General features: G+C 36.5%; 1 protein-coding gene across 7 annotated transcripts in view; it reads left to right on the top strand.

Moving 5' to 3' along the window:
* Positions 1 to 24,313, top strand: part of TTLL7 (tubulin tyrosine ligase like 7) — a 190,998-nt gene that overhangs the window by 154,461 nt on the left and 12,224 nt on the right. For 2 of the 7 annotated variants that reach the window (XM_064282155.1, XM_010591161.3), the window contains 2 exons: positions 15,112 to 15,272; positions 22,456 to 22,629. In XM_064282155.1, the coding sequence (XP_064138225.1) occupies positions 15,112 to 15,272; positions 22,456 to 22,629 (335 nt within the window). Of the gene's footprint in view, positions 1 to 4,582; positions 5,425 to 15,111; positions 15,273 to 21,789; positions 22,092 to 22,455; positions 22,656 to 24,313 lie in introns of those variants that run through there. The other 5 variants (XR_010321419.1, XR_010321420.1, XM_023549428.2 and 2 more) reach the window with 5 other exon arrangements.

Genomic DNA, 24,313 nt, shown 5'->3' with positions numbered 1-24,313 from the left:
ATTTTAGTTGGACATGCTAAGGTTGATATAAGGACCCCTGGTGGTGCAGTGGTTAAGTGCTCAGCTGCTAACTGAAAGGTTTCTGGCTTGAATCCACCATCCACTCTGCAGGAGAAAGATGTGGCAGTCTGTTTCCATAAAAACTTATATTCTGGGAACCGTATGGGGCAGTTCTACTCTGTCCTATAGGGTTGCTATGAGTCGGAATCGACTCAATGGTAGGAGGTTCGGTTGTTTGGATTAAGGTTGATATATTGATTAGATATTCAAGTGAAGATGTTAAGTGTTAGTTGTATATAGGAGTTTTGAGCTCAGGGCTGAAGTTGAGTATGAATGTAAAACATTTAGGATTCATCAGAATATTTACAGTCATAGGACCGGCTGAGATTACCTAGAGAGTGTAAGCGTGGCTAGAGAAGAGAAGAGTTTCAAGGACTCAGCCTTGGGGCACTCCTACATGTAGAAATCAGAGAGGGCAGGATTTATCAAAGGGGACTGAGAAGGAGCAGCCAGTGAGGTGTGGAAAACCATGAGCGCAGGCTGTCCTTGAAGTCAAGTAAAAAAGTTATTTTAAGGAGGGAGTTATAAACTGTATCAGATGCTGCTGATAGGGCTTGTAAGATGAGGACTAAGACCTGACGTGTGTTTGTGGCAGTATGCAGGGAAGTAGTGACCCTGATCACAACAAATTTAGGGGGGAGGTGAGGAGTAAAACTCGATTGGAATAGGTTCAATAAATATAAGGTAAAGAGGAAAAAGACACAGCTAGTACAGGTGCTTTTTCATGGAATTTTGCTGTAGAGGGGAAAGGGAAATGTGGTGGTAGCTGGAGGGCAGTGGGCTAATAAAAAGGTTTTTTAAAGATGAAGAAAATACATTTGTTTGTGTGCTGATGGGACTGATGTAGAAGAGAAGAAAGGTAATGGCACAGAAAAGAGAGATGATAACCAGTCCTTGAGTGAGTAAGCTGGGAGGGTTTGTCCTAACTAGGAGCATGGACAGTTCATTTAGTCTAATAGGAGAAAGGCAGGGTGTATGGCAGTGTGCTGGGAAGACATGGAGGTTTTCTTCTGGAGGGGCCTTGGAGGTTTGAGGAGAGAGTAAAATGTATGAAAATGTTGTCTTGGCAGGACAGGGAAATGGCCAGGGAAATACACTAAGATTGACCAGCAGCATTGAGGGACTCATCAAATGCATTGCAGCATTATTTTCTGAAAGATATGATATTTTGGTAGCTTTGGTGAAGTCATTGTATTTCTTCAGTAATGCAAACTATCATTTCTCCATTTTTGGATTTATTGTAACAAGCTTAAATTTGACACAGATCAAATGATGACTTTTAAATAATGTACTTTTATCCGAGTAAACTGAATTTACTATTGTACAGTAACTCAATCAACAAGTATTTACTTTGCGACTTCAAAACCAAACCAAACCCATTGTCGTCAAGTCAGTTTCAACTCATAGCGACCCTATAGGACAGAGTAGAACTGCCCCATAGAATTTCCAAGGCTGTAACCTTTATGGAAGCAGATTGCCACATCTTTCTCCCATGGAGTGGCTAGTGGATTTGAACTGCAAATCTTTGGGTTAGCAGCCAAGCGCTTAACCACTGCACCAGCAGGGCTCCTTTTACTTAGTATCCTACCATGTGCCAAATACTGTTTCCCCATTAAGAAGGGTATAGCAAAGCTTGAAGGTAGATTGCAAAACATACAGTAATCCCTGAATACATGTTTGTCAGATCACTGACAGTGGCCTCGATTTATCAAAATAAGGACTTTTATTAGAAATAGAACCCTGAATGTCAAATCCATCAGATTTTTGTAATCTAGAAGAGAAAGTATTGTAGGTAAATTGCTAATTAAAACAAAATAGACAGTCCAGGAACAGATTAAAATATTTATAAGATGTCGTTGTTGTAGTATTTCAAATAGGTGGAGAAAAGATGATTTTCCCCCTAAATGATGTTGCAGTAATTGACTGTTTATAAGAAAATTAAGTTGGAGCCTTACCTTGTACCATATACAAAAACAAAATCCAGATGCATTATAGTTTTGTATGTAAAAAAAGAAAATATTAAAAATTTTAAAGGAACTATAGAAAGGAATGTTTATAATTGTAGAGTGGGGGACACAGCCTTCCTCAGAAAAGCCTAAGACTCAGAAAGCTTTAAGGAAAATATTGACAGATTTGATTATATAAAAGTTTATGAGTGGCAAAAGGCATCTTAAACCAAATTAAAAGGCACAAGTGGTGGGGGGAGTGTGAGGGGGGCTGAGGAAGATATATGTGCGACACATAAAAACACGAAGTAGCAGCAGCAAACCAGTACTGTCTACAAATCATTCAGAAAAAGACAAACTATCCTATAAATATTAATAAATAAAATGGCAAAGTGTATAAAAAAGCCATGAAAAGACAATTTATGGATCTTCAAATAGCCAATTAACATGTAAATAGATTCTTGGCTTCACTAATGATGAAGGAAAAGCAAGTAAAAACCATCATATTGGCAAAAATTAATAAGACAGAGAATATTCAGTGATGGAAATAATATGGATAAAAGGGCCTTTTCTGTAATATCAGAGGGAGAATACATTGGTACAACTCTCTGGAAAGGTAATTTGCAGCATCTATTAAAATTATAAATGTTGATAACCTTATGACTCCGCAAAACCTCTTACAGGATCCTATCCTACAGAATAACAATTTGAATGTGTAAAAGATTTATGTACATGACCATTCCTTGCAGTGGTATTTGTAAAACATTTGAAGCAGCTCAAATGTCTGTCAGTGGACTTAGGGTTAAATAAATCATAGTAACTCCATACTATTCAGTTCAATGCTATTCTGGAATCATAGACCTTAATCCGAGATATAACACAAGATTTTGACTTGTGATGCATGAAACAAACAAATGCACATTAGTAAAGTTAGCCAAACTTCACTATCAGTAGCAAAGGATACAAGCAAGAAGCAGCCACCAAGGGCCCGTGAGTCTCTGGGAAGCTGTGAGTTAGTTCATCAGCTCTCTGAAGTCCCTTTTCACATACTCACGGGCATTCCGCATTCAGAGTGAAAAGTGCCAGCTATGTGTGACCTAAGTCAGCACAGAGGGAGCCTTTCAGATTTGAAGTACTTTAATTTTTACCCTCTGTTAGTCATTCTGTGTGACTAACTTCCATTCTCCAGCCAGGTGAAAAAAAAAATTCCAAGTTTATTTATGATGAGTACCTAAACCGGTGTTGTCCAATGGAACTTTTTGCGATGATGGAAGTGCTCTATATCTGCAAGGTCCAGTACAGTTGCCACTAACCACATGTGACTGTTGAGCAGGTGAAATATGTCTACTGTGATAGAGGAACTGAGCTTTTAATTTAATTGTAGTTAATTTAAGTTTAAATGTAAATAGATATGTCTAAAAACCAAAACAAAAAAAACCCACTGCTGTCTAGTGGCTACCATATTTGACAGCATTGATCTAGACAGATCAGATAGTTGTTGTTATTTGTCGATGGTTGCGGTATAACAAAAACAAAAAACAAAAAACAAACCCATTGTGAGTCAATTCCAACTCATAGCAACTCTGTAGGACAGAGTAGAACTTCCCAGAAGGTTTCCAAGAAGTGGCTGGTAGACCTTTTGGTTATCAGCCTGTTAACCACTGGGCCATTTAGTCTTCTAAAAAACTTCCTTTGATGAGAACTTTCTCAGTTGTCTGCCTGCGGGTAAATGCCCTCAGAGTTTGCAGGAATGTCAAGTGAGATCATTGCCTTGGGCATCTCAAAAAGGGAGAGGCTTTGTTAACTTTTCCCCTTCTGTATCCTGACCTAAAATGATATGCAGATATTAAATGGAACAAGTTATACAGTATGAGCCATTTCATTTTAGACTACCTGTGTGTATCCTCTTTTTAAAAATATGTCCAGCATTGAAAAATTTTGAAGATAGGTATCAGATTGTAAGATATTTTAGTTCTGAAGGGTAGACTGATTGAGCCTGGGTAAGGAAGATAGTGACACTTGGGGTCAATTTTCCTTTTATTTTTGTGGATTTCTGCATTTTTTTTTTCAAGTTAAAATTATCTTTTTAAAAACATGAAGAATGACAGGGAGGCACACGTATATCTGAAAAGAGGCTGGTGAATTAATTGTAGTGTAAGTTTGTTTCATGTCATGAGGCAGGGAGTGGCTCTTCTGATCCCAGGACCTTGTCCTGCTTTCTTGCTGCCTGAAATCCCATCTCTTTGTATTTCTTCCCCACCACCTTACTCCAGCCACCTACACCACCTTTTTCGAAGATTCAACTCCATATCCTTCTTGAAGCCTGTCTGAACTCTCCATAACCATATATAATTTTTCCCTATTCTAAACCCTTTATCCTACAACAGAAAAAGTGATATGTATAATTTCAATAGTAGTCTCTGAATGAAATCAAGATTTAAATGAGAGCCTTGTGCATTCCACACAGTGGAATTGTTTGTCAGGCTGTCTGATATCATTTATTAAAACAAAAAAACCCAGAATAGTATGGTCTTATTTTTTTGTCCATATTTATGTCCATTTTTTTTTTTTAAAAGGTGATCAAATAGAATGCAGGTATTGTCATTAATATCTCATGCTAGCGGAAGTCTGCTGAAGATAATTTAAAAACGACTGCAGTGTTCATCAACAGGAAACTGCCAGATGTTCAAGCCAGATTCAGAAACGGATGTGGAACCAGGGTTATCATTGCTGAAGTCAAATGGATTTTGGCTGAAAGCAGAAAATACCAGAAACATCTTTATCTGTGTTTTATTGACTATGCAAAGGCATTCAACTATGTGAATCATAACAAATTGCGGATAATGTTATGAAGAATGGGAATTCTGGAGCACTTAATTGTGCTCATCTGGAACCTGTACATGGATCAAGGGGCAGTCATTCGACCAGGACAGGGATATACTTCGTGGTTTAAAATTGGAAAAGGTGTGCAGCAGGATTGTATCCTTTCACCATACTTATTCAACTTGTATGATGAACAAATAATCCAAGAAGCTGGAGTAATTATGAAGAAGAAGATGGCATCAGGATTGAAGGAAGACTCATTAACAACTTGTGATATGCAGATGGCACGACCTTGCTTGCTGTAAATGAAGATGACTTGAAGTACTTAACGATGGTCCAGGACTACAGCCCTCAGTATGGGTTACACCTAAACATGAAGAAAATGAAAATCCTCACAGCTGGACCAATAAACAACACTTTGATAAATAGACAAGAAATTGAATTATCAACAATTTCATTGTAAACAGTCAACGTCTGTGAGAAGAGCAGTAAAGAAATGATTGACTTATTGCATTGGGAAAATCTGCTGAAAAAAAGAAAACCCATTGAGACCTCTTTAAAGTTAAAAAGCAAAGATGTCATTTTGATGACTAAGGTATGTCTGACCCAAGCCATGGTCTTTTTAATCACCTTATATGTATGCAACAGTTGGGTAAGGGAAAAGGAAGACAGAAGAATTGATGGCATATGAACTGTGGTGTTGGCAAAGAATACTGACTATACAGTGGACTGCCAAGGGAACAAACAAATCAGCCTTAGAAGAAATACAGTCAGAATGTTTCTTAGAAGTGAGGATGACGAGACTTTGACTTCCTTACTTTGGACTTGCCTTCAGGAAAGACCAATTGCTAGAAAAGGATATCATGTTTGGTAAAGTAGAGGGCCAGTGAAAATGAGGGAACTAACAACTATAACAACAATAATTCTAAACCCTCATGGCAGTTTGTATTCAATGATACTTATGATCTTCCTGAGAGATTTATGTATTATTTTTTCCACCCTTCTAAAAGCCACGGGGTATGTCTCACTTTGTAGCAGGAAACAAGCTCCTTCACATTCATCATACTTTCTTTTTTTGTGTTATTGAATATAAAATTATTTTCTCTACTTCACATTTTCCTTTAATGGTGTTAAAGGTAAAGGTCAAGGGTATGGGAATTAAATGCTGGAAAAAATCCTCACCAGGTGATAATGGAAACAGTTCGTCTTATTTAATGTCATATTGTGCTAACTTGACACTTGCATAATTTAGCTTTCTGCCAAGAATGTATTTGCTTTGCATAGTTTGTAAGGAATATATATGAAGTAGGAAAATTATTGCAGTGTTGTTGGGCTCTGAAGAATGCCAGATTTGCTGAAAAGCTTATTCTCTGATGCGATAGCTAGGCATAAACTCAGATTGGAGGATGAAGAGAAATAAGTAGTCATATTTTTATTAAGGTTGTAGTACATTTGCATTTATTTTAGGGTTCTAAGAGATCCTTGTTTATCAAATGTTTCTTCTCTAAATAGCAATTTCTTTTTAATACCTACTGTATTTGCTTCTGCATGCATTCTGATATTATTTTGCATCTCTTTTTCATTCAAACTGACATAGATACTGCACAGAGCTGTTTGTTTTGCATCGGCAAAGATGCCTTTACCCTATAGCCATGGTTGCTGCATGCATCATTAGTACAGCATGTAGTGATTTTAACGTTATTTATAAATCCCCTCACCTCGTGCCATTATTTTAATTTAGGACCAACTGTTCAGCCATATGGAGCAGTTTGTCATTCAACATCTGCATGTTCTTGGAAAATATGAATTTGTATGCTTTATGCCTTCATATGTGCTATATTTCATATGGAAAAGACAAATCTTTTCGTTTTATTAATGTCGTTGACTGAATCTCCCATTTATTTTTTTTCCCTGGGAGAGCTTAATGTTGGGTTGAGATGCTGTTAAAAGTCACAGTGTAAGGAAATACCCAGATTCCTAGTGCCATTGAGTTGTTTCTGACTCATAGTGACCCTATTAGGACAGAGTAGAACTGCCCCATAGAGTTTCCAAGGAAATAGATACCTATATTCTATAAGTTAGCCTCACTTGAGCCCACAGATAAACACAAAGGGTACCTTGATGACTACTTATTCTTGTGTTTTACAAATTATTAATCTTCCACTCATTTTCTTCTAACTCCTAAGCATCCAGAACTATAGAAATGTGTGTCATAAATAAAACTGGCACTAATTTGTCTCATCCTAGTCTATTCTTAAGGAGCACTGGTGGTACAGTGGTTAAGTGCTCAGCTGCTAACCAAAAGGTCTGTGGTTCAAACCCACCAGCCACTCCAAGGGGAGAAAGACGTGGCAGTCTGCTTTGTAAAGATTATAGCCTTGAAACCTTATGTGGCAGTTCTACTCTGTCCTATAGGGTTGCTATGAGTTAGAATTGACTTGATGGCAATGGGTTTAGTTTTTTTGGTTTAGTCTATTCCTGCTGGTCTGCTTTCTACCTCAGTAGGTGTTTTGCTAAGGTGCAGTCATTGTCTCCTCATATGTGTTGTCTTTTAAGCAAACTAGTCCATACTTCATGGCCCTGACCAAGGGGATGCCTTAGCAGCCTTGTTTATACACAGTGACCCCACCCATATTCCCACTATCATATGACTAGAAGTGAATCTGAATCTAAGAAAGGACAACTGGGTTCTTTTCCAGGTTTTTTGCTATTGGGATGTGGACAAAGTAATTATGAGGCATGCGTACTGGTTAAGAGTAAAGGTCTTGTTACACAGGCATCCATTTACCAGCTGTATAATCTTAGGTAAATTACTTATCTGCACTATGCCTGAGTTTTCTCATCTATGAAGTGAGATCCCAATATGCATTCAAAACCAAAAAATTTTCATGATCATTAGGCAGCAAGCCTAGCCTACCTGAATTCATTTGGTGCCAATGACCTGGTAGGAGTTATGTGTTGTTTTTGTTTTTCTCTTGGTTTGAATATTCACTTGTTTCCTGCAGAAATATTAACATGTTTCATTATAGAATCTAGCCTCATGGCTTTTGGAAAGGGACTGTGGACCAATAGTATCTACCTCATGTTTTTATTTTGAGGATTAAATGAGTTCATATTTGTAAAAGTGCTAACACAGTGCTTGGCACATAGTAACCCTTAATAAGGATTAGATTAATTTTTACCTTGTCTGCATAGGTTTCACTTTCTTGTAACAAACATTCACACTGACACAAGCACCTACTAATTTCTAGGCCTTGTGTTATGCCTTGGGGATATGGTAAAAACAAGATGAACATAATTCTTATATAGATAACAGTCTCCATTAATTAAAACTGGAAATTATGATGATTGTTAATAATAGGGGAAACACTGGGTATTAATGGATCACACAGTAGTTTAGGGGCAGGTAAGGTCTCCCTGAAAAAATGGTATCTGAGCTAAGAAATAGAAGTTCACCAACTGAATAGATAGGAAAAGATTGTTCCAGGCAGAGGAAAAGGTTATGTGATGACTTAGAGGCAAGATGGAGGATTTACGTTCTTGTTTCCTTGATTTGGATGCTTATGCTTTCCTAGATTTTATTGTAAAAATGTAAAGTCTCTTCTCACTAAGCATAGAGGTTATAACTAATTTTTCTTTCTCTCTTCCATAGTACCTAATTCACTGGCATCCCACATTCACTCCAATAAAGTTTTTTTCATTGAATAAGTGAGATTTAGTCTTAGTATCTCTACCTCAGAGATGAGATTATTTACTAATTTGTCAGCTCCTTCATAATCTCCCACAATCACTCCCATCCTGCCTTTTTCCTTGTAAACTCTGAGTAAATGAATGGTAATGAGAGTAAATTCCTGGAAACACACAACTTACCTAAAGTTACAGAAAGACAGGTAGAAAATCTCAACAGACCCATGATAAGAGAAGAAGTTGAATCAGTCATCAATAACTTTCCATAAAAAAAGCCAGAACCAGACAGTTTCATTGGGGAATTCTACCATTTATAGAGGAATTGGCACCGATCATAATAGAAGAAGAAGGAATATCCCCTAACTCATTCTGTGAAGCCAGCATTAGCCTGACACTAAAGCCAGGCAAAGACATCATGAGAAAAGAAAACTAGAGCCTAATATCACTCATGAATTTACAAACCCCCTCCCCCCGCCACCAAAAAACCACATTGTTGTCGATTCCGACTCATAGCAACCCTATAGGACAGAGTAGAGCTGCTCCCTAAGGTTTTCTAGGCTGTAATCTTTACAGAAGAAGACTGCCACGTCTTTCTCCTGTGGAGTGGCTAGTGGGTTTGAACCTCTGAACTTTCAGTTAGTAGCTGAGTGCTTAACTACTGTGCCACCAGGGCTCATCCTCATGAATATAGGTGCAAAAATTCTCAACAAAGTTACAGCAAACAAAATTCAACAACATATTAAGAAAATCACACACCATGACCAAGTGGGATTTGTTCCAGGAATGAAAAGATGGTTCAACATTAGAAAATCAATATAATACACTGCATTAATAAACGCAAACTATAAAACATTGCTGCAGGAGACCAAAATAGACCTAAATAAATATAAGGACATTCTATGTTCACAGATTTGAAGACTTAATATTATGAAACAACTTTAAAAAATGACAGGAAAGATCTTTATTCACTTCTTTCAATATGTATATAAATCCATTGAATATTCTGTGCAAGGCATAGTTCTAGGTTCTGTGAAAAATAAAATTTCCACAAGATTGTATTTGTGTATGAACTCAAAAGCCGCCTTATTTGCAGTCTATGAATTGGGAAGCGTGTGGTCTGGAAGTCAGACAAGAGCTTTGAAGAGTGGTACAAAGTAGAAGGGTTTTACAGGCACAAACATAGAGGAACAAGAAAGCTGTTTCTGGGTAATTCTGGATTGGATGGCAGGCATTTTCTCTCCTTATTTGGGATTAAGGGAAAATTTTGAACTAGGTTAAGCTAAGCAAGCAAGTCCTAGTTGGTTAGCTTAGGTTTCAGCTTCTGGGAAGATCAGGCATTTATAGGAGATAGACTTAGGTTTTGGCTTGCTGAAGTGGAGCTTAGCAAAAATGACTCTATCTTGGGCCTAGTATGGTCAGGTAAACACTTCTTTGAACACGAGCAACAAAAAGCCAAACCAATTGCTGTCGAGTCGTTTCTGACTCATAGCGACCCTATCAGACAGAGTAGAAGTGCCCCATAGGGTTTCCAAGAGTGGCTGGTGGATTTGAACTGCTGACCTTTTGGTTAGCAGTCCGAGCTCTTCATTGAATACTTCAGGTAAGGTCCCTCACCTTTTAATGGTTATATTTTAGTAAAAAAAGAAAATAAAAAATAGGTAGATAAAAAGATAATACAGATTGTGAAAAGTTATAGGAACAAAATTAAAAGTGTGATGTGATAGAGATTAATTTTGGTAAAAAGGGAGAAGTGCAGTGGCTTCTTTAAAATGATCATCAGGGATCACCTCTTTGAAGAGTTATAATAGAGCCAAAGTTTAATGGGAGAGAAGAAACCAGTCAGGAAGAGAGTTGGAAGCGTTGGCAAGTTGGATGATATTCTAGATAGAGGGAGGTACAAGTGCAAAAGCTCTGATGTAGGAAAGTGCTTGATGGGTCTAAGGAAATGAAAGGAGGCTAGTGTGGTTAAGGAGTACCTTGGTTGTATAAATGATTAATGCTTTCAGCTGCTAACCAAAAGGATAGAGGTTCGAGTCCACCCAGAGGTGCCTGGGAAGAAAGGCCTGGCAATCTACTTCTGAAAACTCAGTCATTGAAAACCCTATGGAGCACAGTTCTACTCTGACACACATGGGGTCACCATGAGTCAGAACTGACTCCACAGCAACTCGCTTAATGTAGTTGGAGTGCTCAAACAAGTGGGGAGAGTGGTTTGAGATGAGCCTGGGGCAATAGGCAGGCCAAGAGAATCGAAGTTTTTGTAGACCTTGGAAGGGAAGTTGTAGTCTACTTTAAATGCAATGGAAACCATAAGTAGGGGAAAGATATTTTGTGATTTACATTTTAAAAGACCACTCTGATCACCTTTTGTGGGCTGGTTGTAGGTATAAGAATAGAAGCAAGCAGATCACTTAGGAGGCTTTTATATCAGTTCAGGAGAGAGGTAGATTTTTAAGACAATGTTAATTTATTCATCTGTTACCAATGGAATAAAAACTACACTGGTAGTGTAATTGTCCAGGTATTGAGGCTTATCACTTGAAGTGCCAAAGCTTTTATTATTTTAACAATATTTATTAGCTTCTCCTGAAATGGATTACCTACATTCCCATGTTCCCAAACAGCATATAATGAGCACAATTTCACTTCTTCTTGGTCACTATATTTTATCACTAGATACATGAAGATACTTTGCTCTTACAATAAATGGATAATAAATCACCATACTTCTAAAGTCTGTTTCTCACTGTTAACTCCCTTCTATCTGTCACTGACCACTTATATCCCTTTATTGGAGTTTGAGAGCCCTGATACATACCACCTTTCTTCTTTGGCCATGTTCTGAACCAACTGATAAATAAGACAAAGACTTATGTCATATGGAGGCCAAAATGTTATCCTTTTATTGATAAAGCTGATTATCAGGGACTGTGGCTTCTGTACGAAGACAATAGGCTTCCTAGTAATGAACCTAAGAATTAAACAGTCCAAGGATTAACTAGCCCAGGACAGCCACTTTCACAACCCTATGTAAAATGCTAGCTTCCTTTAGTGTGCAGATCATTTCGCTCTCTGCCCCAACCAAGTCACTCTTAGCCCCCAAAAAGCGATCGGAGTGGTCTTTTAAGATTTAAGTCACAAAATATCTTTCCCTACTTATGATTCCTTTCGCATTTAAAATAGAATACAATTTCTCTTCCAAGATTTACAAAGACTTCAATTCTCTTGGCCTGCCCATTGCCCCAGTCTCATCTCAAAATACTTTCCCCACTTGTTCAAGTATACTTGCTTACTGAGACCATTGTTGCCTGCATAGATAGACTACATACAGTTCAAGGTAAAGCTTCTGCTGCCAATAATCCTGAGACTCTTCTACCCCGAAGGGTAGAAGAGTGAAAAGAAGGACTGTGCTGTCTCATTAGGGGGAGAGCAACTAGGAGTATATAGCAAGGTGTATATAAATTTTTGTATGAGAGCCTGACTTGATTTGTAAACTTTCACTTAAAGCACAATAAAAATTAAAAAAAATAAAATAAAATACATAGAGTGGTGGCCCAAGGGAGTCTCCTCTAAGTGATGTACCTAGCACAGTGTTAGGCACAGAGCAGGTAACCAGTACATCCTTTTCTCTGGTTCTTGTAAATTACATGCATTTTACCAAGGAAGTATATTTAAAAAGGAATGAATACACCATAATCTGCAGTGATTTATCACTTTAAAATTGAATATTTAATAATAGAACATGAAAACTGATTATCTTAAGGTAATGTTAAAATTCTCAGTAAAATCAAGAATTCTTTTTGATTTTACTTATTGCATAGAACTCATATTTATTCTTGGAACCAATTATGGATTATGTTGGCTACTTTTTTATTCTTTTCTTCCTGCATTATGACTTTTGGTTTGTTATTACTCACTAACACATTGACGTTAAGTAGAAAAGAAAATTGAGAAATGATTTAAATTTATCATTTACTGCTAGTGTTGATTTTTGTATCATATCAGTCCTCAGTACTGCATTCTACATCCAGAAATATAGTTAAATTAATATCTTAAATGAAAATTATAAAAAAATAAAAGGTATGAATTAATGTCTGATATGCATATTCTATCAGTATTATGGTGAATAATTCATGTTAAAAAATTTTAAATCTTTCTTTATAATTAAGCACTCATTATCTGTAATAATGAGCTTTTTTGGGGCAATTTTTTCACAAGCTGCTTTATTACAGAATGCATTATCCCTCCTCACTCCCCTTCCCTTAAACTGACACATCCCTGAACTATTGTACGGTTTGCATGACTGCTCCCTTGTCACAGAAGGGGAGCTGGAACAGGTTGATATTTCAGATAGTTGGGTATTATTCTATAAATAAAATGTTATTTTGAAAAAAATTTTTTTTTTTTACTGAATTGATTTTTACCCCATCATTTATTGTAAATTTGCCTTGATCAGAGATAACTAATATCACTTCTTTAAACATTGCTGAGGTTGTGAAGAGAAACAAATTATTCTTATTCCATCTGCTTCCAATTCCTTATATGTTTTGTGCCTGTTGAGAAAAATTGTATTTTCACTCAACCTTTATATTAGAATTGTCTTTTTCTCTCTGTATCTTTTACTCTCATATTTATAGGGAGTTCTCTTAATTAAGTACCAAAAAAAAAAAAAGAGTGAAAAATATACTTTGGTGAACTGAAATTAGAATAACTTTTTTTTATTTTTTAAGGTTTTGATTAAAAATACTTGTATTACATGAATGTTAAATACATGTGAATTAGACAAAGTACCTTTTTTTGTGTTTATAATTTCTTTTTTGGGATCTCTAGGATTTCAGTTGTCCAGACTGAATTAATCCTGATACCCACTCAATAGGGATTGCATTGAACCTGTAGATCATTTTGGGTAGTATTTATATCTTAACAATATTAAGTCTCCCAGTCAATGAACAAAAGATATCTTCTCATTTATTTGTTGTTATTAACTGTGGCTGAATCTGCCCTTGACTCATGGCAATCTCATGCACAATGGAATGAAATCCTGCCCAGTCCTGCACCATCCCCATGATTGGTTGCACATCAGACCATTGTGATCCATAGGATTTCTGTTGGTTAATTTTTGGAAGTTGATTGCTAGGTCTTCCTTCCTAGTATGTCTTAGCTGGAAGCTCCACTGAAGCCTGTTCAGCATCATAGCAAAGCACAAGCCTCCACTGACAGGTGGTCGCTGTGCCTGAGGTGCATTGGTTAGGAATCAAACCCAGATCTCCTGCATGGCAGGGAATTCTACCACTGAACTATCAGTATAACTACTCCATTTATTTAGGTCTCTTTTAATTTTTTTCAGCAATATTTTATAGCTTTCAGTGTATAAATTTTTCATCTTTTTGATTAAATTTATTCCTAGATATTATTTTCTTTTAGACACTACTGTAAATGGAATTTTCTCAATTTCCATTTCAGATTATTCATTGCTGAAGTATAGAAATACAACTGATTTTTGTTTGTTGATCTTTTACCTCGAAATTTTTGCTGAATTATTTTATTAGCCCTAATACCTTTCTTATGTAATCTTTGGGATTTTCTACATACAGGATCGTGTCATCTGTGAATAGATATAGTTTTACTTCTTTCTTTTTGATTTGGATGCCTTTTATTTCTTTTTCTTGTCTAAGTGCTCTGGCTAGAACTTCTAGTACAATGTTGAATATCAGTGGTGAAAGCAAGCATCCTTGTCCTATTCCTGGTCTTAAAGGAAAAACTTTCAATCTTTCACCATTGAGTATGATGTTAGCTGTGGGTGTTTATATATTCTTGATATTAACCTTTTGTTGGAAGTATTTATTTTGAATATATTTTCCCAATTTGTAACTTGGTTTTTCATTTTCTTTATGGTAGCTTTTGATGACTAGAAGTTCTTAATTTTAATATAATCAAAATTTATTGATCTTTTGCGGTCCATTTTTTTGTAACCTGAGTAACTTTTTTCTGACAAAAGTCTAAAAAATATTTACTCATATTTTGTGCTAAGATTTTTGAAGGTTCATTTTTGACATTTAAGACCTTATTCCCTCTAGACTTTTGTCAGTTGAGTGAAGACAGGATTCAACTTTATTTTTTCCATAAAGATTACTAGTTTTTAAATCTCCATTTATCGAACAGCCCTTTCTTACTTCAGTGGTCTGACTTGCCACTTCTGTCATATACCAAAGTTTCATAAATGGAAGGGTCTATTGAATACTGAATTTTTATGCAGGTAATGCATGTCTTCTTCATTTGTTTGCCCCCTCCCCAACACATGAAGTATTTTCATAAGTGTGCTATGCTAATTTTTTTACAGCAACGTGGAAGCGGATTGGCATGGCGGCACTTGTGAAGGTGCCTTGTGGGGGAGAGAGGCAAACAAATGCAGAAGATGTGTGTTATTTGCATAAAAATACGGTATCCTTGTTTAATTGCTATATATTATATATATATACACACAAATATATGTGTATATATACACATATATCTATACATATATATAAATATATTCATCTTTGAATTTTAAATACACACATACCTAGATTTTGAAGTACTTTGGTTTTTCTATTAGGTTTTGGATATAGTGAGAACAAGTATTCGTGCTGTTCTTCCACGCATCTGGAGGGTACCTGATGTTGATGAATTAAATTTATATCGAATTTTCAATCGAGTTTTTAATCGTTTACTATGGAGTCATGGCCAAGGACTGTGGAACTGTTTCTGTGATTCAGGGTAAGTTCTAATTCATCTTTTATTATTGTCATGTTTAATATTTTACTATTTATTTATAGAGATAGCCCAATAAGAATGGTGAATTTCTTTAATGATCTTTTAAAGCATGGATATTTTACTGCATGTAGTTTTAGTACTTAACTATAAATTATAGCAATTAAGCTAATTTAGGTGAGATGATGAATATGAAGACACCACCACCTAACTTATTTGAATTCAATGGAGAAAAGGTAATCTTAATAAATGAAAAATCTCAATTACAAACCAGTATCCTTAAGGCTCTTTTACTGTTGCCTTTATGTAGCAGACTTTCAAAATTATGGTTATACTACTGCTTCTCTCTAGAGTTCTAGTCCTACCAAAGCTGTTTTGACACATAGTCATTTTAGCCTCAAATATGAAAGCAAACATCCCCCCCTTTTATTTAGAAGTGGTTTTGCTTCCTGATTCCTTTAATCTCCCAGTCATATGGGTTTCATATCTCAATGACATCTGCAACTTCCTTCTCCCTCACTGTCTTTATTTGATCATCTGACAAATCCTATTAATTCTTCCATCACACTCCCAGTACAGCTACTCTAGATTGTTTTTCTTTCATTCTTTCAACAATTACCAAATACTACTGTATTAGACAGGTTTGGGGATAAGAGATGAATCTGATACTGATCCTGCCTTTAAGAAACTTAAAAATGGTAATAGCTTATTCTGCCCTACTTACTGTGTGCCAGGAATTGTTCTAAGCACATTACATGTATTAAGTAATTTCATCCTCAGGTTCTATTATTTTCTCCATTTTATATATGAGAAAACTGAGGCACAAATGGGTTCCTTACCAAGGAACTAGCAGAACTGGGATTTGAAATCACATAGGCTGGCCCCAGAGTTCATACTTCAACCAATAAGCTCTACTGTGTCTAGTAGACAAAATAAGATCTACAAAAAAGTAATCATTACAAAAGAGGTTTTGGTATTTCAGACAAGAAGAGCTTTTTAATAGATTTCTAGGCATTTTTTGCCCCCAATTCTTTGTTTTCCATACCCACCTTACTGTCAGGGTCATTTTCTAACATCTGTAGTGATTCCCCTTAAACAAAAAACCAAACCCAGTGCCGTCGAGTCGATTCCGACTCATAGCGACCCTTACTTATACTTAAAGTTTAAACTTCTTACTAGAGATACAAGGCTCCCTAATATGCTGATTCTTTTTGATTTCTCCAGTCTTGTCCCTCATTACTCTCCTACTTGAACTCTGCTCCAGAAAACAAACTCATTTTTTTCCAAATATCTTAAAAATTTGTCCTTTGCTTCCTCCAAGCTCTAATGCTATTGATTAACTGATTGGGTTGCGTTTCACAACCCTGTCCCTCCAACCCCTTCTATATTATTTAAATCCTACGTAAAGGTGAAGACTATAATCATCTCTTTTGTAAAACATAAAAAAGACTATTCTAGTCTGAAAAGATCTCCGAGTTTCTTCTATTTAAATATTTCAGTCACTTGCTGTTGGATCATTCATACCATTTGCAAACTCATTCTCACCACCGTTTATGTGTGTGTGTGTGTGTAATTCAACTGCCATTAACCAATAGGGAGGATTCAGGGCTGTAAAGAAATCTAAGAATAGCCTTGCTTATAAATCCTTTCCACAGAGATTTAAGTGAAACATTTGAACTGGACTCCATCGCCTCTTAGTTGATGCCTGTATCTTAAAAGTTCTCCTAGTCTGAACTTATAATTGGACTGTTTTTTCTGCTTGTTGATCCTCTGGTTTGAATGCTACTTCTGAATGCCAGCTATTCTCCATCATGGAAAGTAGTGAGATAGTCTGCTACTGAAATTGGTGCTGTTGACTTTGAGTCTGTGGGTAATCTCCAATGCCAGACCCTAAAGATGTCCTTAAAGTGATATTTCCTTGCTTCGATGGCAAGGTTTTTTTTTTTTTTTTTTCAGAGTTCCTTTTCCCTGAACTTTTTACTTGGTCTATTCGGAATTCTCTTCTTTCCCTGGTACAATACTCTTCACAGATTTCTCTGGTGGTATCTATCACTACTTGGTAATGTTAGTAATAGAAGTCCCTGCGTGGTGCAGTTAAGCACTCTGCTATAGCCAAAAGGTTGGAGGTTTGAACCCACCCAGGGGCACAGGCCTGGTGATCTGTGTCTGAAAGGGCACAGCCTTTAAAACTCTATGGAGTAGTTCTACTCTGCACACATGGGGTTGCCATGAGTTGGAACTGACATGATGGCAGCTATGAACAATAATGTGAGTATAAAACATTTTTTGAAGGCTTACTAAGTTCTTAACACTGTTCTACATACTCAAATAGTCTTATAATCCCCACAACAGTATTTCAAGTAAATTATTATTGATGTCCTCATTTCACAGATTTGGAACTTGAAGCATAAAGAAAGTATATAACTTGCCCAAGTTCTCACATTAATTGGATGAACTTGGATTTAAATACAGGCAGCCTGAGTCAAGAGTCTAAGCTCTTAACTCTAAGCTTTACTGACTCCCCCCAAATCAATTTTACCATTGATTTGGACAGGTGGAACAGGAGGAGCTTTGAGTCCAATTTTATCTTCACCTCCTATCCATTCATTTAAAAATTTGGCTTTTAGCGGTGAGTTTGATACCAAATTTTATTTCGAAGCTTTACAAATGACTTTCTTTGACTTCTTTATTTTAGTGAAGGCACATACTATTGTATGTGTTTGGTTCTCAGTTTGGACCCAGAATAGTACTACTTTATCCTTTGGACCATGTGTATTCAATATATACTCCTTAAACCAAAACCAAACTGTTGTTGTCAAGTCGATTCCAATTCACAGCGGCCCTATAGAGCTGAGTAAAACCGTCCCATAGGGTTTCCAATGAGCGGCTGGTGGATTCAAACTGCCAACCTTTTGGTTAGCTGCTGAGCTTTTAACCATTATGCCGTCAGGGCTCCAGATACTCCTAAAAACCCGTTGTTGTGGATCAGTTCCAATTTATAGTGACCCTATATGATAGAGTAGAACTGCCCCATAGGACTTCCAAGAAGCGGCTGGTGGATTCAAACTGCTGACCTTTGGTTAGCAGCTGTAGAGTTTAACCACTGTGCCAGTATATACCTTTATCAAGGTAAAAACTATTCTTATCTCAGTTCTAAAAGAACGAGTTTAACATAAAATGCAGCTATCTTTCAAAGTTAGGTGTAAAATCTTGCAAAAAATTCATATAACTCTGGGCCACCTTAATTCCTGCCTCTGCCTGTCAACACCCCCAATATAAACAAACAAACAAAATTCATTGCCCCCACCCACCCACCCACCCATGTGCCTCCAGAAACATCAAAAAGTAATGAAGATCTTTGTGGTAGATTTTCCTACCATCAGCCCAGGGGTTTTACTAATGCATCAAACAGAAAACACTCTCTCTCTGATCCTTTTCCAATCTGCTGAAGCACATGCTCAGTGACCGTTTTATCACATGCAGCTCCTGGAACTGTTATCAGGCCCCACATTCTGACTGTGTTCTCTTCAGGAGACTGGCTCTTGGAATTTTCATGAATAAAAATAATCCACCATGTTTCACTGGGATAGGAGAACTATAGGGTGCTATAGGACCCAAACTCAGGCTTGAGAGCTCAGGAGAGGTAGGCATGGGAAATCGCATTTCAGCTGAGACTTGAAGGAAGAATAGGAGTTTGCCAGGTAGGGTAAGGAGAAGGAGGTGGGGGTGGTATGGAAGAAGTAATGCATATACAGTTTGGAAAAGTCCCCTCTCCGTTCAAAGCCCTGATATGTAACTCCCAAAGAGGAGAAAGTATTTCCCTGTGGAAACAAGTTATGTAAAAGCTTTTCTTTTGAAGAATTTTAGGGCAAGACGAAACTTTAAGGAACAGTCTAAGGCAGCAGTCTTCTTCTAGGCTGAATTATGTCTATTTGAAAAGTATGAAAAACACGAAGACTACTTCAAATGATACAAATCTTACTGTTCTTATGTAACCTTCTACTAAATATGCTGGCATTAGTTCTTGGAGCTAATTAGTTCTTGGCCCAGTGCTTAAGAGCTTGGCTGCTAACCAAAAGTTCAGCAGTTCGAATCCACCAGCCACTCCTTGGAAATTCTATGGGGCAGTTCTACTCTGTCCGACAGGGTTGACATGAGTTAGAATTGGCTTGTGTACTTATCAGCTCATTAATCTTTCTGTTATTGATTATTGTTGGTATATTGTCCAGATTTTTTACCTTCCTTTCTCCTACTTTACTTTGGGCCATTCAGTCACCCATTAGGACTTCTACCAGAGAAGAGGAAAAGAATGAATCAGTTTTGCTTTTCAGATAAATGCTTTTTTATTAAATGTTTAGATGGGAAAGGAGGTGAGAAATATTGGATTACTGGATAATATGAGGCTTTTTGGAGCTCTGGTGGCACAGTGGTTAAGAACTTTGGCTGCTAACCAAAAGGTCAGCAGTTCAAATACCACCTGCTCCTTGGAAACCCTGTGGGGCAGTTCTACTCTGTCCTATAGGGTAGCTATAAGTCAGACTAGACCCAAGGCAACAGGTTTGGTTTTTTGGTCTTATGAGGCTTTTCAAGACTCTGGATTTCATTAATAACTCCTTTTTGTTGTCAGAGGTATTTATTATTCTATCTCATCATTATATTACTAAAACTGTATTTAAAATCATTTCCTTTTCATATTTCTCTGAATAATTAGAATTCATGGCTTTTGGCCCTACCATTTCCTTGGAATTTAGATTCAGAAGTCAAGCAAGTGAGACCTTGGGCTTTTTGTTAAAGGCAGTACCATTTTTAAGTATTTTTATGTCCCTTCATTTGTTTTTCTTTTGATTTTGTGTTGGTAGTATTGAAAATTAAGATACTGTAGTATTACAGAGGCATTTCATATCTACTTAGCTATGCTAGGTGGCAGCAAGAGGTAGGGGCAAGTCTGATACATTCGGTTTGAAGGATAGGCTTCCCTTGTGCAGATGGGGTACCATTGGCCAGGCACCAAACAAAACAGGTCCTGTCCATTTTCTTTTTTCTTAAGAGGGGTTTTGGTATACTGACACTTAGATGTGGATTAATAGAGTAGAATGTGGTCTTTGGCCAATGGATAAAAGACATACACACGAAAAATTATGTATAGGACCTTGATTTTATAGGATTATTTTAAATATTTAAGAAAGAATAAGAGAATGAGATGCCAAAACTGGTCACATTATAACTCATATATTATTCAGAAAGTTACATCAAATTAGAGTGTTATAGAAGGAGCATTTTTATCTTTCTTCCTTATTTGTTCATTTTCTCTCTCTACTCTTCAAGTTAAAGTTACCAGCATGTCAGTGACTTGATAGTGGGATCTAATCAAATGGCTGCAAAGGATTAAATATAAATATATCCAAATTGAGGAGGATGGGGTAGACTTTTGTAGACATACTCAGTATGCCAGTGGAGAGATGAGGAAGAGTTCTAGGCAGTCAGAACACAGAATGTTTTCTGTGTGTATTTATATGTATATGAAATTTTTCTTCTGGGCTCAGACATCTAGGGCCTGCTAGAATAAGACATATTAAAGTACTTATAAGCATACTCTCTAATTTATTTTCTTCAATATTTTTCTTGATCAAATTAGGTGTACATGCACACACACATATGTATACAACAAAATAAACTCATTGCTATTGAGTTGATTTCTACTCATAGCAACTCTATAGGACAGAATAGGACTGCCCTGTAGGGTTTCCAAGGTGGATTCAAGCTGCCAACTTTTTGGTTAGCAGCTGAGCTCTTAACCACTATGGCATCAGGGCTCCGTGTGTGTGTGTGTGTATGTATTTTTTTCTGATATTTAATGATAATTTAAATTTTATTTTAGAGTTAACTTAACGAGCACATTTCTATTTCTTGAATGATAATATTTACTCTTTTGTTGATAATAAAAACAATATTATATTTAGACCTGAACATCTCAGAACACAGGAGAAACTTTGTTTCAATCTGTTCATTTGATATTATTCCCTTTAAGAAAATCCATCATTCACTGATCACATGCTGTCTTTTTAGATCCATGTTTCCCTTGAAAGAATAAATAGCTGCCTCTCTACAAAAAAAAAAAAAAAAAAGAAAGAAAACTTTTTGAGTTTCTAAAGCATTTGCAAAAATTCCAAAGATATCAAATATCTACGGAGGGTTGAAAACGGACTCTTTGAATTTCCCTTTGGGAAGTACATTTCTTCAAGCAAATATTTTCCTTAATCTTTTTTTTCTTTCTCCAAATCTACTCTTTTCTCTCTGAGGGTTAAGTGAATTGGTTTATGTAAAATGAGACTTGAACCATCACCAAGTTTCAAACCAAACTTTCCCCTTGAGATTTAAAAGAGTTTCATTTACACTAAGGAAATAAGTCTGTCTTTCTGTCTGTCCGTCTTTTTCTAGTGGGGATGGTGATGGTGATGAAGTGTTTCCTGATCTGGTCTATGATTGTAAATTTTTTTTTTTTTTTAAATATGTGTATATGGAGAGAGAGAGAGAGAAAGAGCAAGAGCAAGAATGCGCTACCACCTGTTTGGAATAAGCTGAGTGTGCTGAAGGGAGGACACTGTCTTTCGGATTCCAGCAGGGCAGTGCTTGTTGAGATAGCATCACCTCCAGAGTATAAAACCTGCATTCTAGGGGTATCATGGACATAATTACGCCTGAAAGTGTTCTGAAATTGATGCTCAAAATCAAGAGGTTAACCTGAACTGTTCTGCTACAGTGAAGCCACAAATTAAGTTGCAGCAATTTTTTAATTCTTTTTTCAGGATCGTTACTGATATAAAGGTAAATGTAGCTTCTTTCAAAACTTAAATTCTTATAATACCTAACTTTTGAGAAATTAGCTGAGTATTTTGCAAATACTTTGATATAGAGTAACTCCATTTTTTAGGAGATGTTGAGAATCCATCCTGTTAACTACCCATAGTTGGTAGCATTAAAGGCTTTAAAGACAAATAATATGTGAATTAGATATTGTGTTTTTTTAATATAAAGATTAATTTCCTAATTTGCATTAATCATATACCTTTCAACCATTTGTAGTTACTTCAAATGCATGAGGTCATTTCTATTTTCCCTTATAGGTTTGTGACATAGCCAGTTGCCATTTTTAATAACTATGAGGTCATGTCTGTTTCCATGCCAACAGGTCCTCTTGGGAGAGTATATTCAGTAAGAGCCAGGAGGTGGTGTCTCCTCTGCAGCTCCAGTGTTGCCAGCGCCTTGTGGAGCTTTGTAAACAGTGCCTGCTAGTGGTTTACAAATATGCAACTGACACAAGAGGATCACTCTCAGGCACGGGTCCTGACCTGGGTAATTCCAGGTACTCGTGTGTGTTTCCTAGCCCCTGTGAGTCTTATATAAAGCAATGCCAGAATGCAGTTCAAAATGGAGAGTTTCTTTTTGCATACACAGCTAGAGGAAAAGTTAAAGACTGAAAATTCATACCTGCTATTTTTATTATCTACAAAATATTTTTAATTAGCACAGTTGTAACTTTAAAGAAATGAACAAGGACAGTAATCACAAATCTAACAGTAATAGAAATAGAAATAATTTACATGAAAATGAGATTATTTGGCTTACGTAGCTTTGCTTTCAAAAGCCAAGTAAAAGTATCCAAAAACATGATAATAAGTTTAACCTTTTTTCCCCCAGTGAGGATATTTAAACATTTATGCTTGAGCCTGTTATAGCTGGGGAAATGCTTTATTTTCTATTCTTCAGTAGCACTCTGCTATGTCCTCATCTCCAAATAAATCTGTAGGTGCTGACTTTTGCCAAGTTCTATTTAAAAATTGAGTTCCACAAATATCATCCAGTTAAAATAGGTGGTTTTCAAAAAGCATGACAAGTAACGTTTTTAAGTTGCAAAAATACACAAAGTACATTTTAGCATTTTTCAAGGCAAGTATAGTTAGTGTCCATTAGAATTAAAGGTGAATATGTGGCATTATTTTTAATAAGTGTAAGTTGGAGTACTACTCAAAATAGAAGATGGTGACCTGTGGCTAAGGAGCCCTGGTAGTGCAGTGGTTAAAGCCCTCAGCTGCTAACCAATAGGTCTGCGGTTCAAATCCACCAGCCACTCCGTGGGAGTAAGATCTGGCAGTCTGCTTCCATAAAGATTTACACACTTGGAAACCCTATGGGGCAGTTCTACTCCATTCTGTAGGGTCAGTATGAGTTGGAATTGACTTGATGGCAGTGGGTTGGGTTTTGGTTATTTAAGCCATGGCTTTGAGAAAATAAGTGACAAAATTATAGGATTCAACATAATAAACAAGTGGAAAATGGAATCACTGTAGCTTGGATTTTCTTTTTGAAACACCTAGAAAATTGATCTGTTTATTCAAAAGATCTAGGTAGTATAATAAAGTTAGCTAACTACAAAAGTGACCTACAATAGCAGAATGGTTCACAGTATTTTTCACAAAAAATTATCAAGAGATGTATTTTAAATCTTTGTTCCTCTTGGATGTTGTCATTGTATGGTTGCAGGACCTTTAATCTATTTTAACTCTCCTCCTGGAAACAGAAGCTGATTGGTCACAACAGTGATAGAGGTAAAGTTAGCCTTAACACTTAAAATATGTAGATATCAAAGTTATATTCTACAGTTTTAATGGTTTGACTGAAGCAAGTTATTGAAATGAAACATAACTTTCATTAGTATTTTCATATTATTTCAAAGATGGATAGCCATTTTGGGGACATTACAACACATAAATGGAGAGCCTTCTTTTCTTTTCTGGGAACATGGCCAAGAAAACCTTACATTTGAGTCTAGGAAGAATGATTTCAGATTCTCTAATGTCACCCCTACAACTCCAAATTTCATAGCCCAACTTCTGTTAAGGGATTGTGTAGCTGTGGTGGGCAGGCGAATAGGATGTCTTTCTGGTTGCTCTGGAGGAAGAAGTTAATTCCTTCAGGCCATTTTATTTTCTTTCCTCCTGGCAGCCAGAAGAGATATGATTCCTGACCTTTGAATCTTGAGTTCTGGA

Source organism: Loxodonta africana, chromosome 3, assembly GCF_030014295.1.
Source record: "Loxodonta africana isolate mLoxAfr1 chromosome 3, mLoxAfr1.hap2, whole genome shotgun sequence".
In the NCBI taxonomy this organism is placed as follows: domain Eukaryota; kingdom Metazoa; phylum Chordata; class Mammalia; order Proboscidea; family Elephantidae; genus Loxodonta; species Loxodonta africana.
The sequence above is the reverse complement of the archived record's forward strand: the minus strand, read 5'-3'. Positions and strand labels throughout refer to the sequence as shown.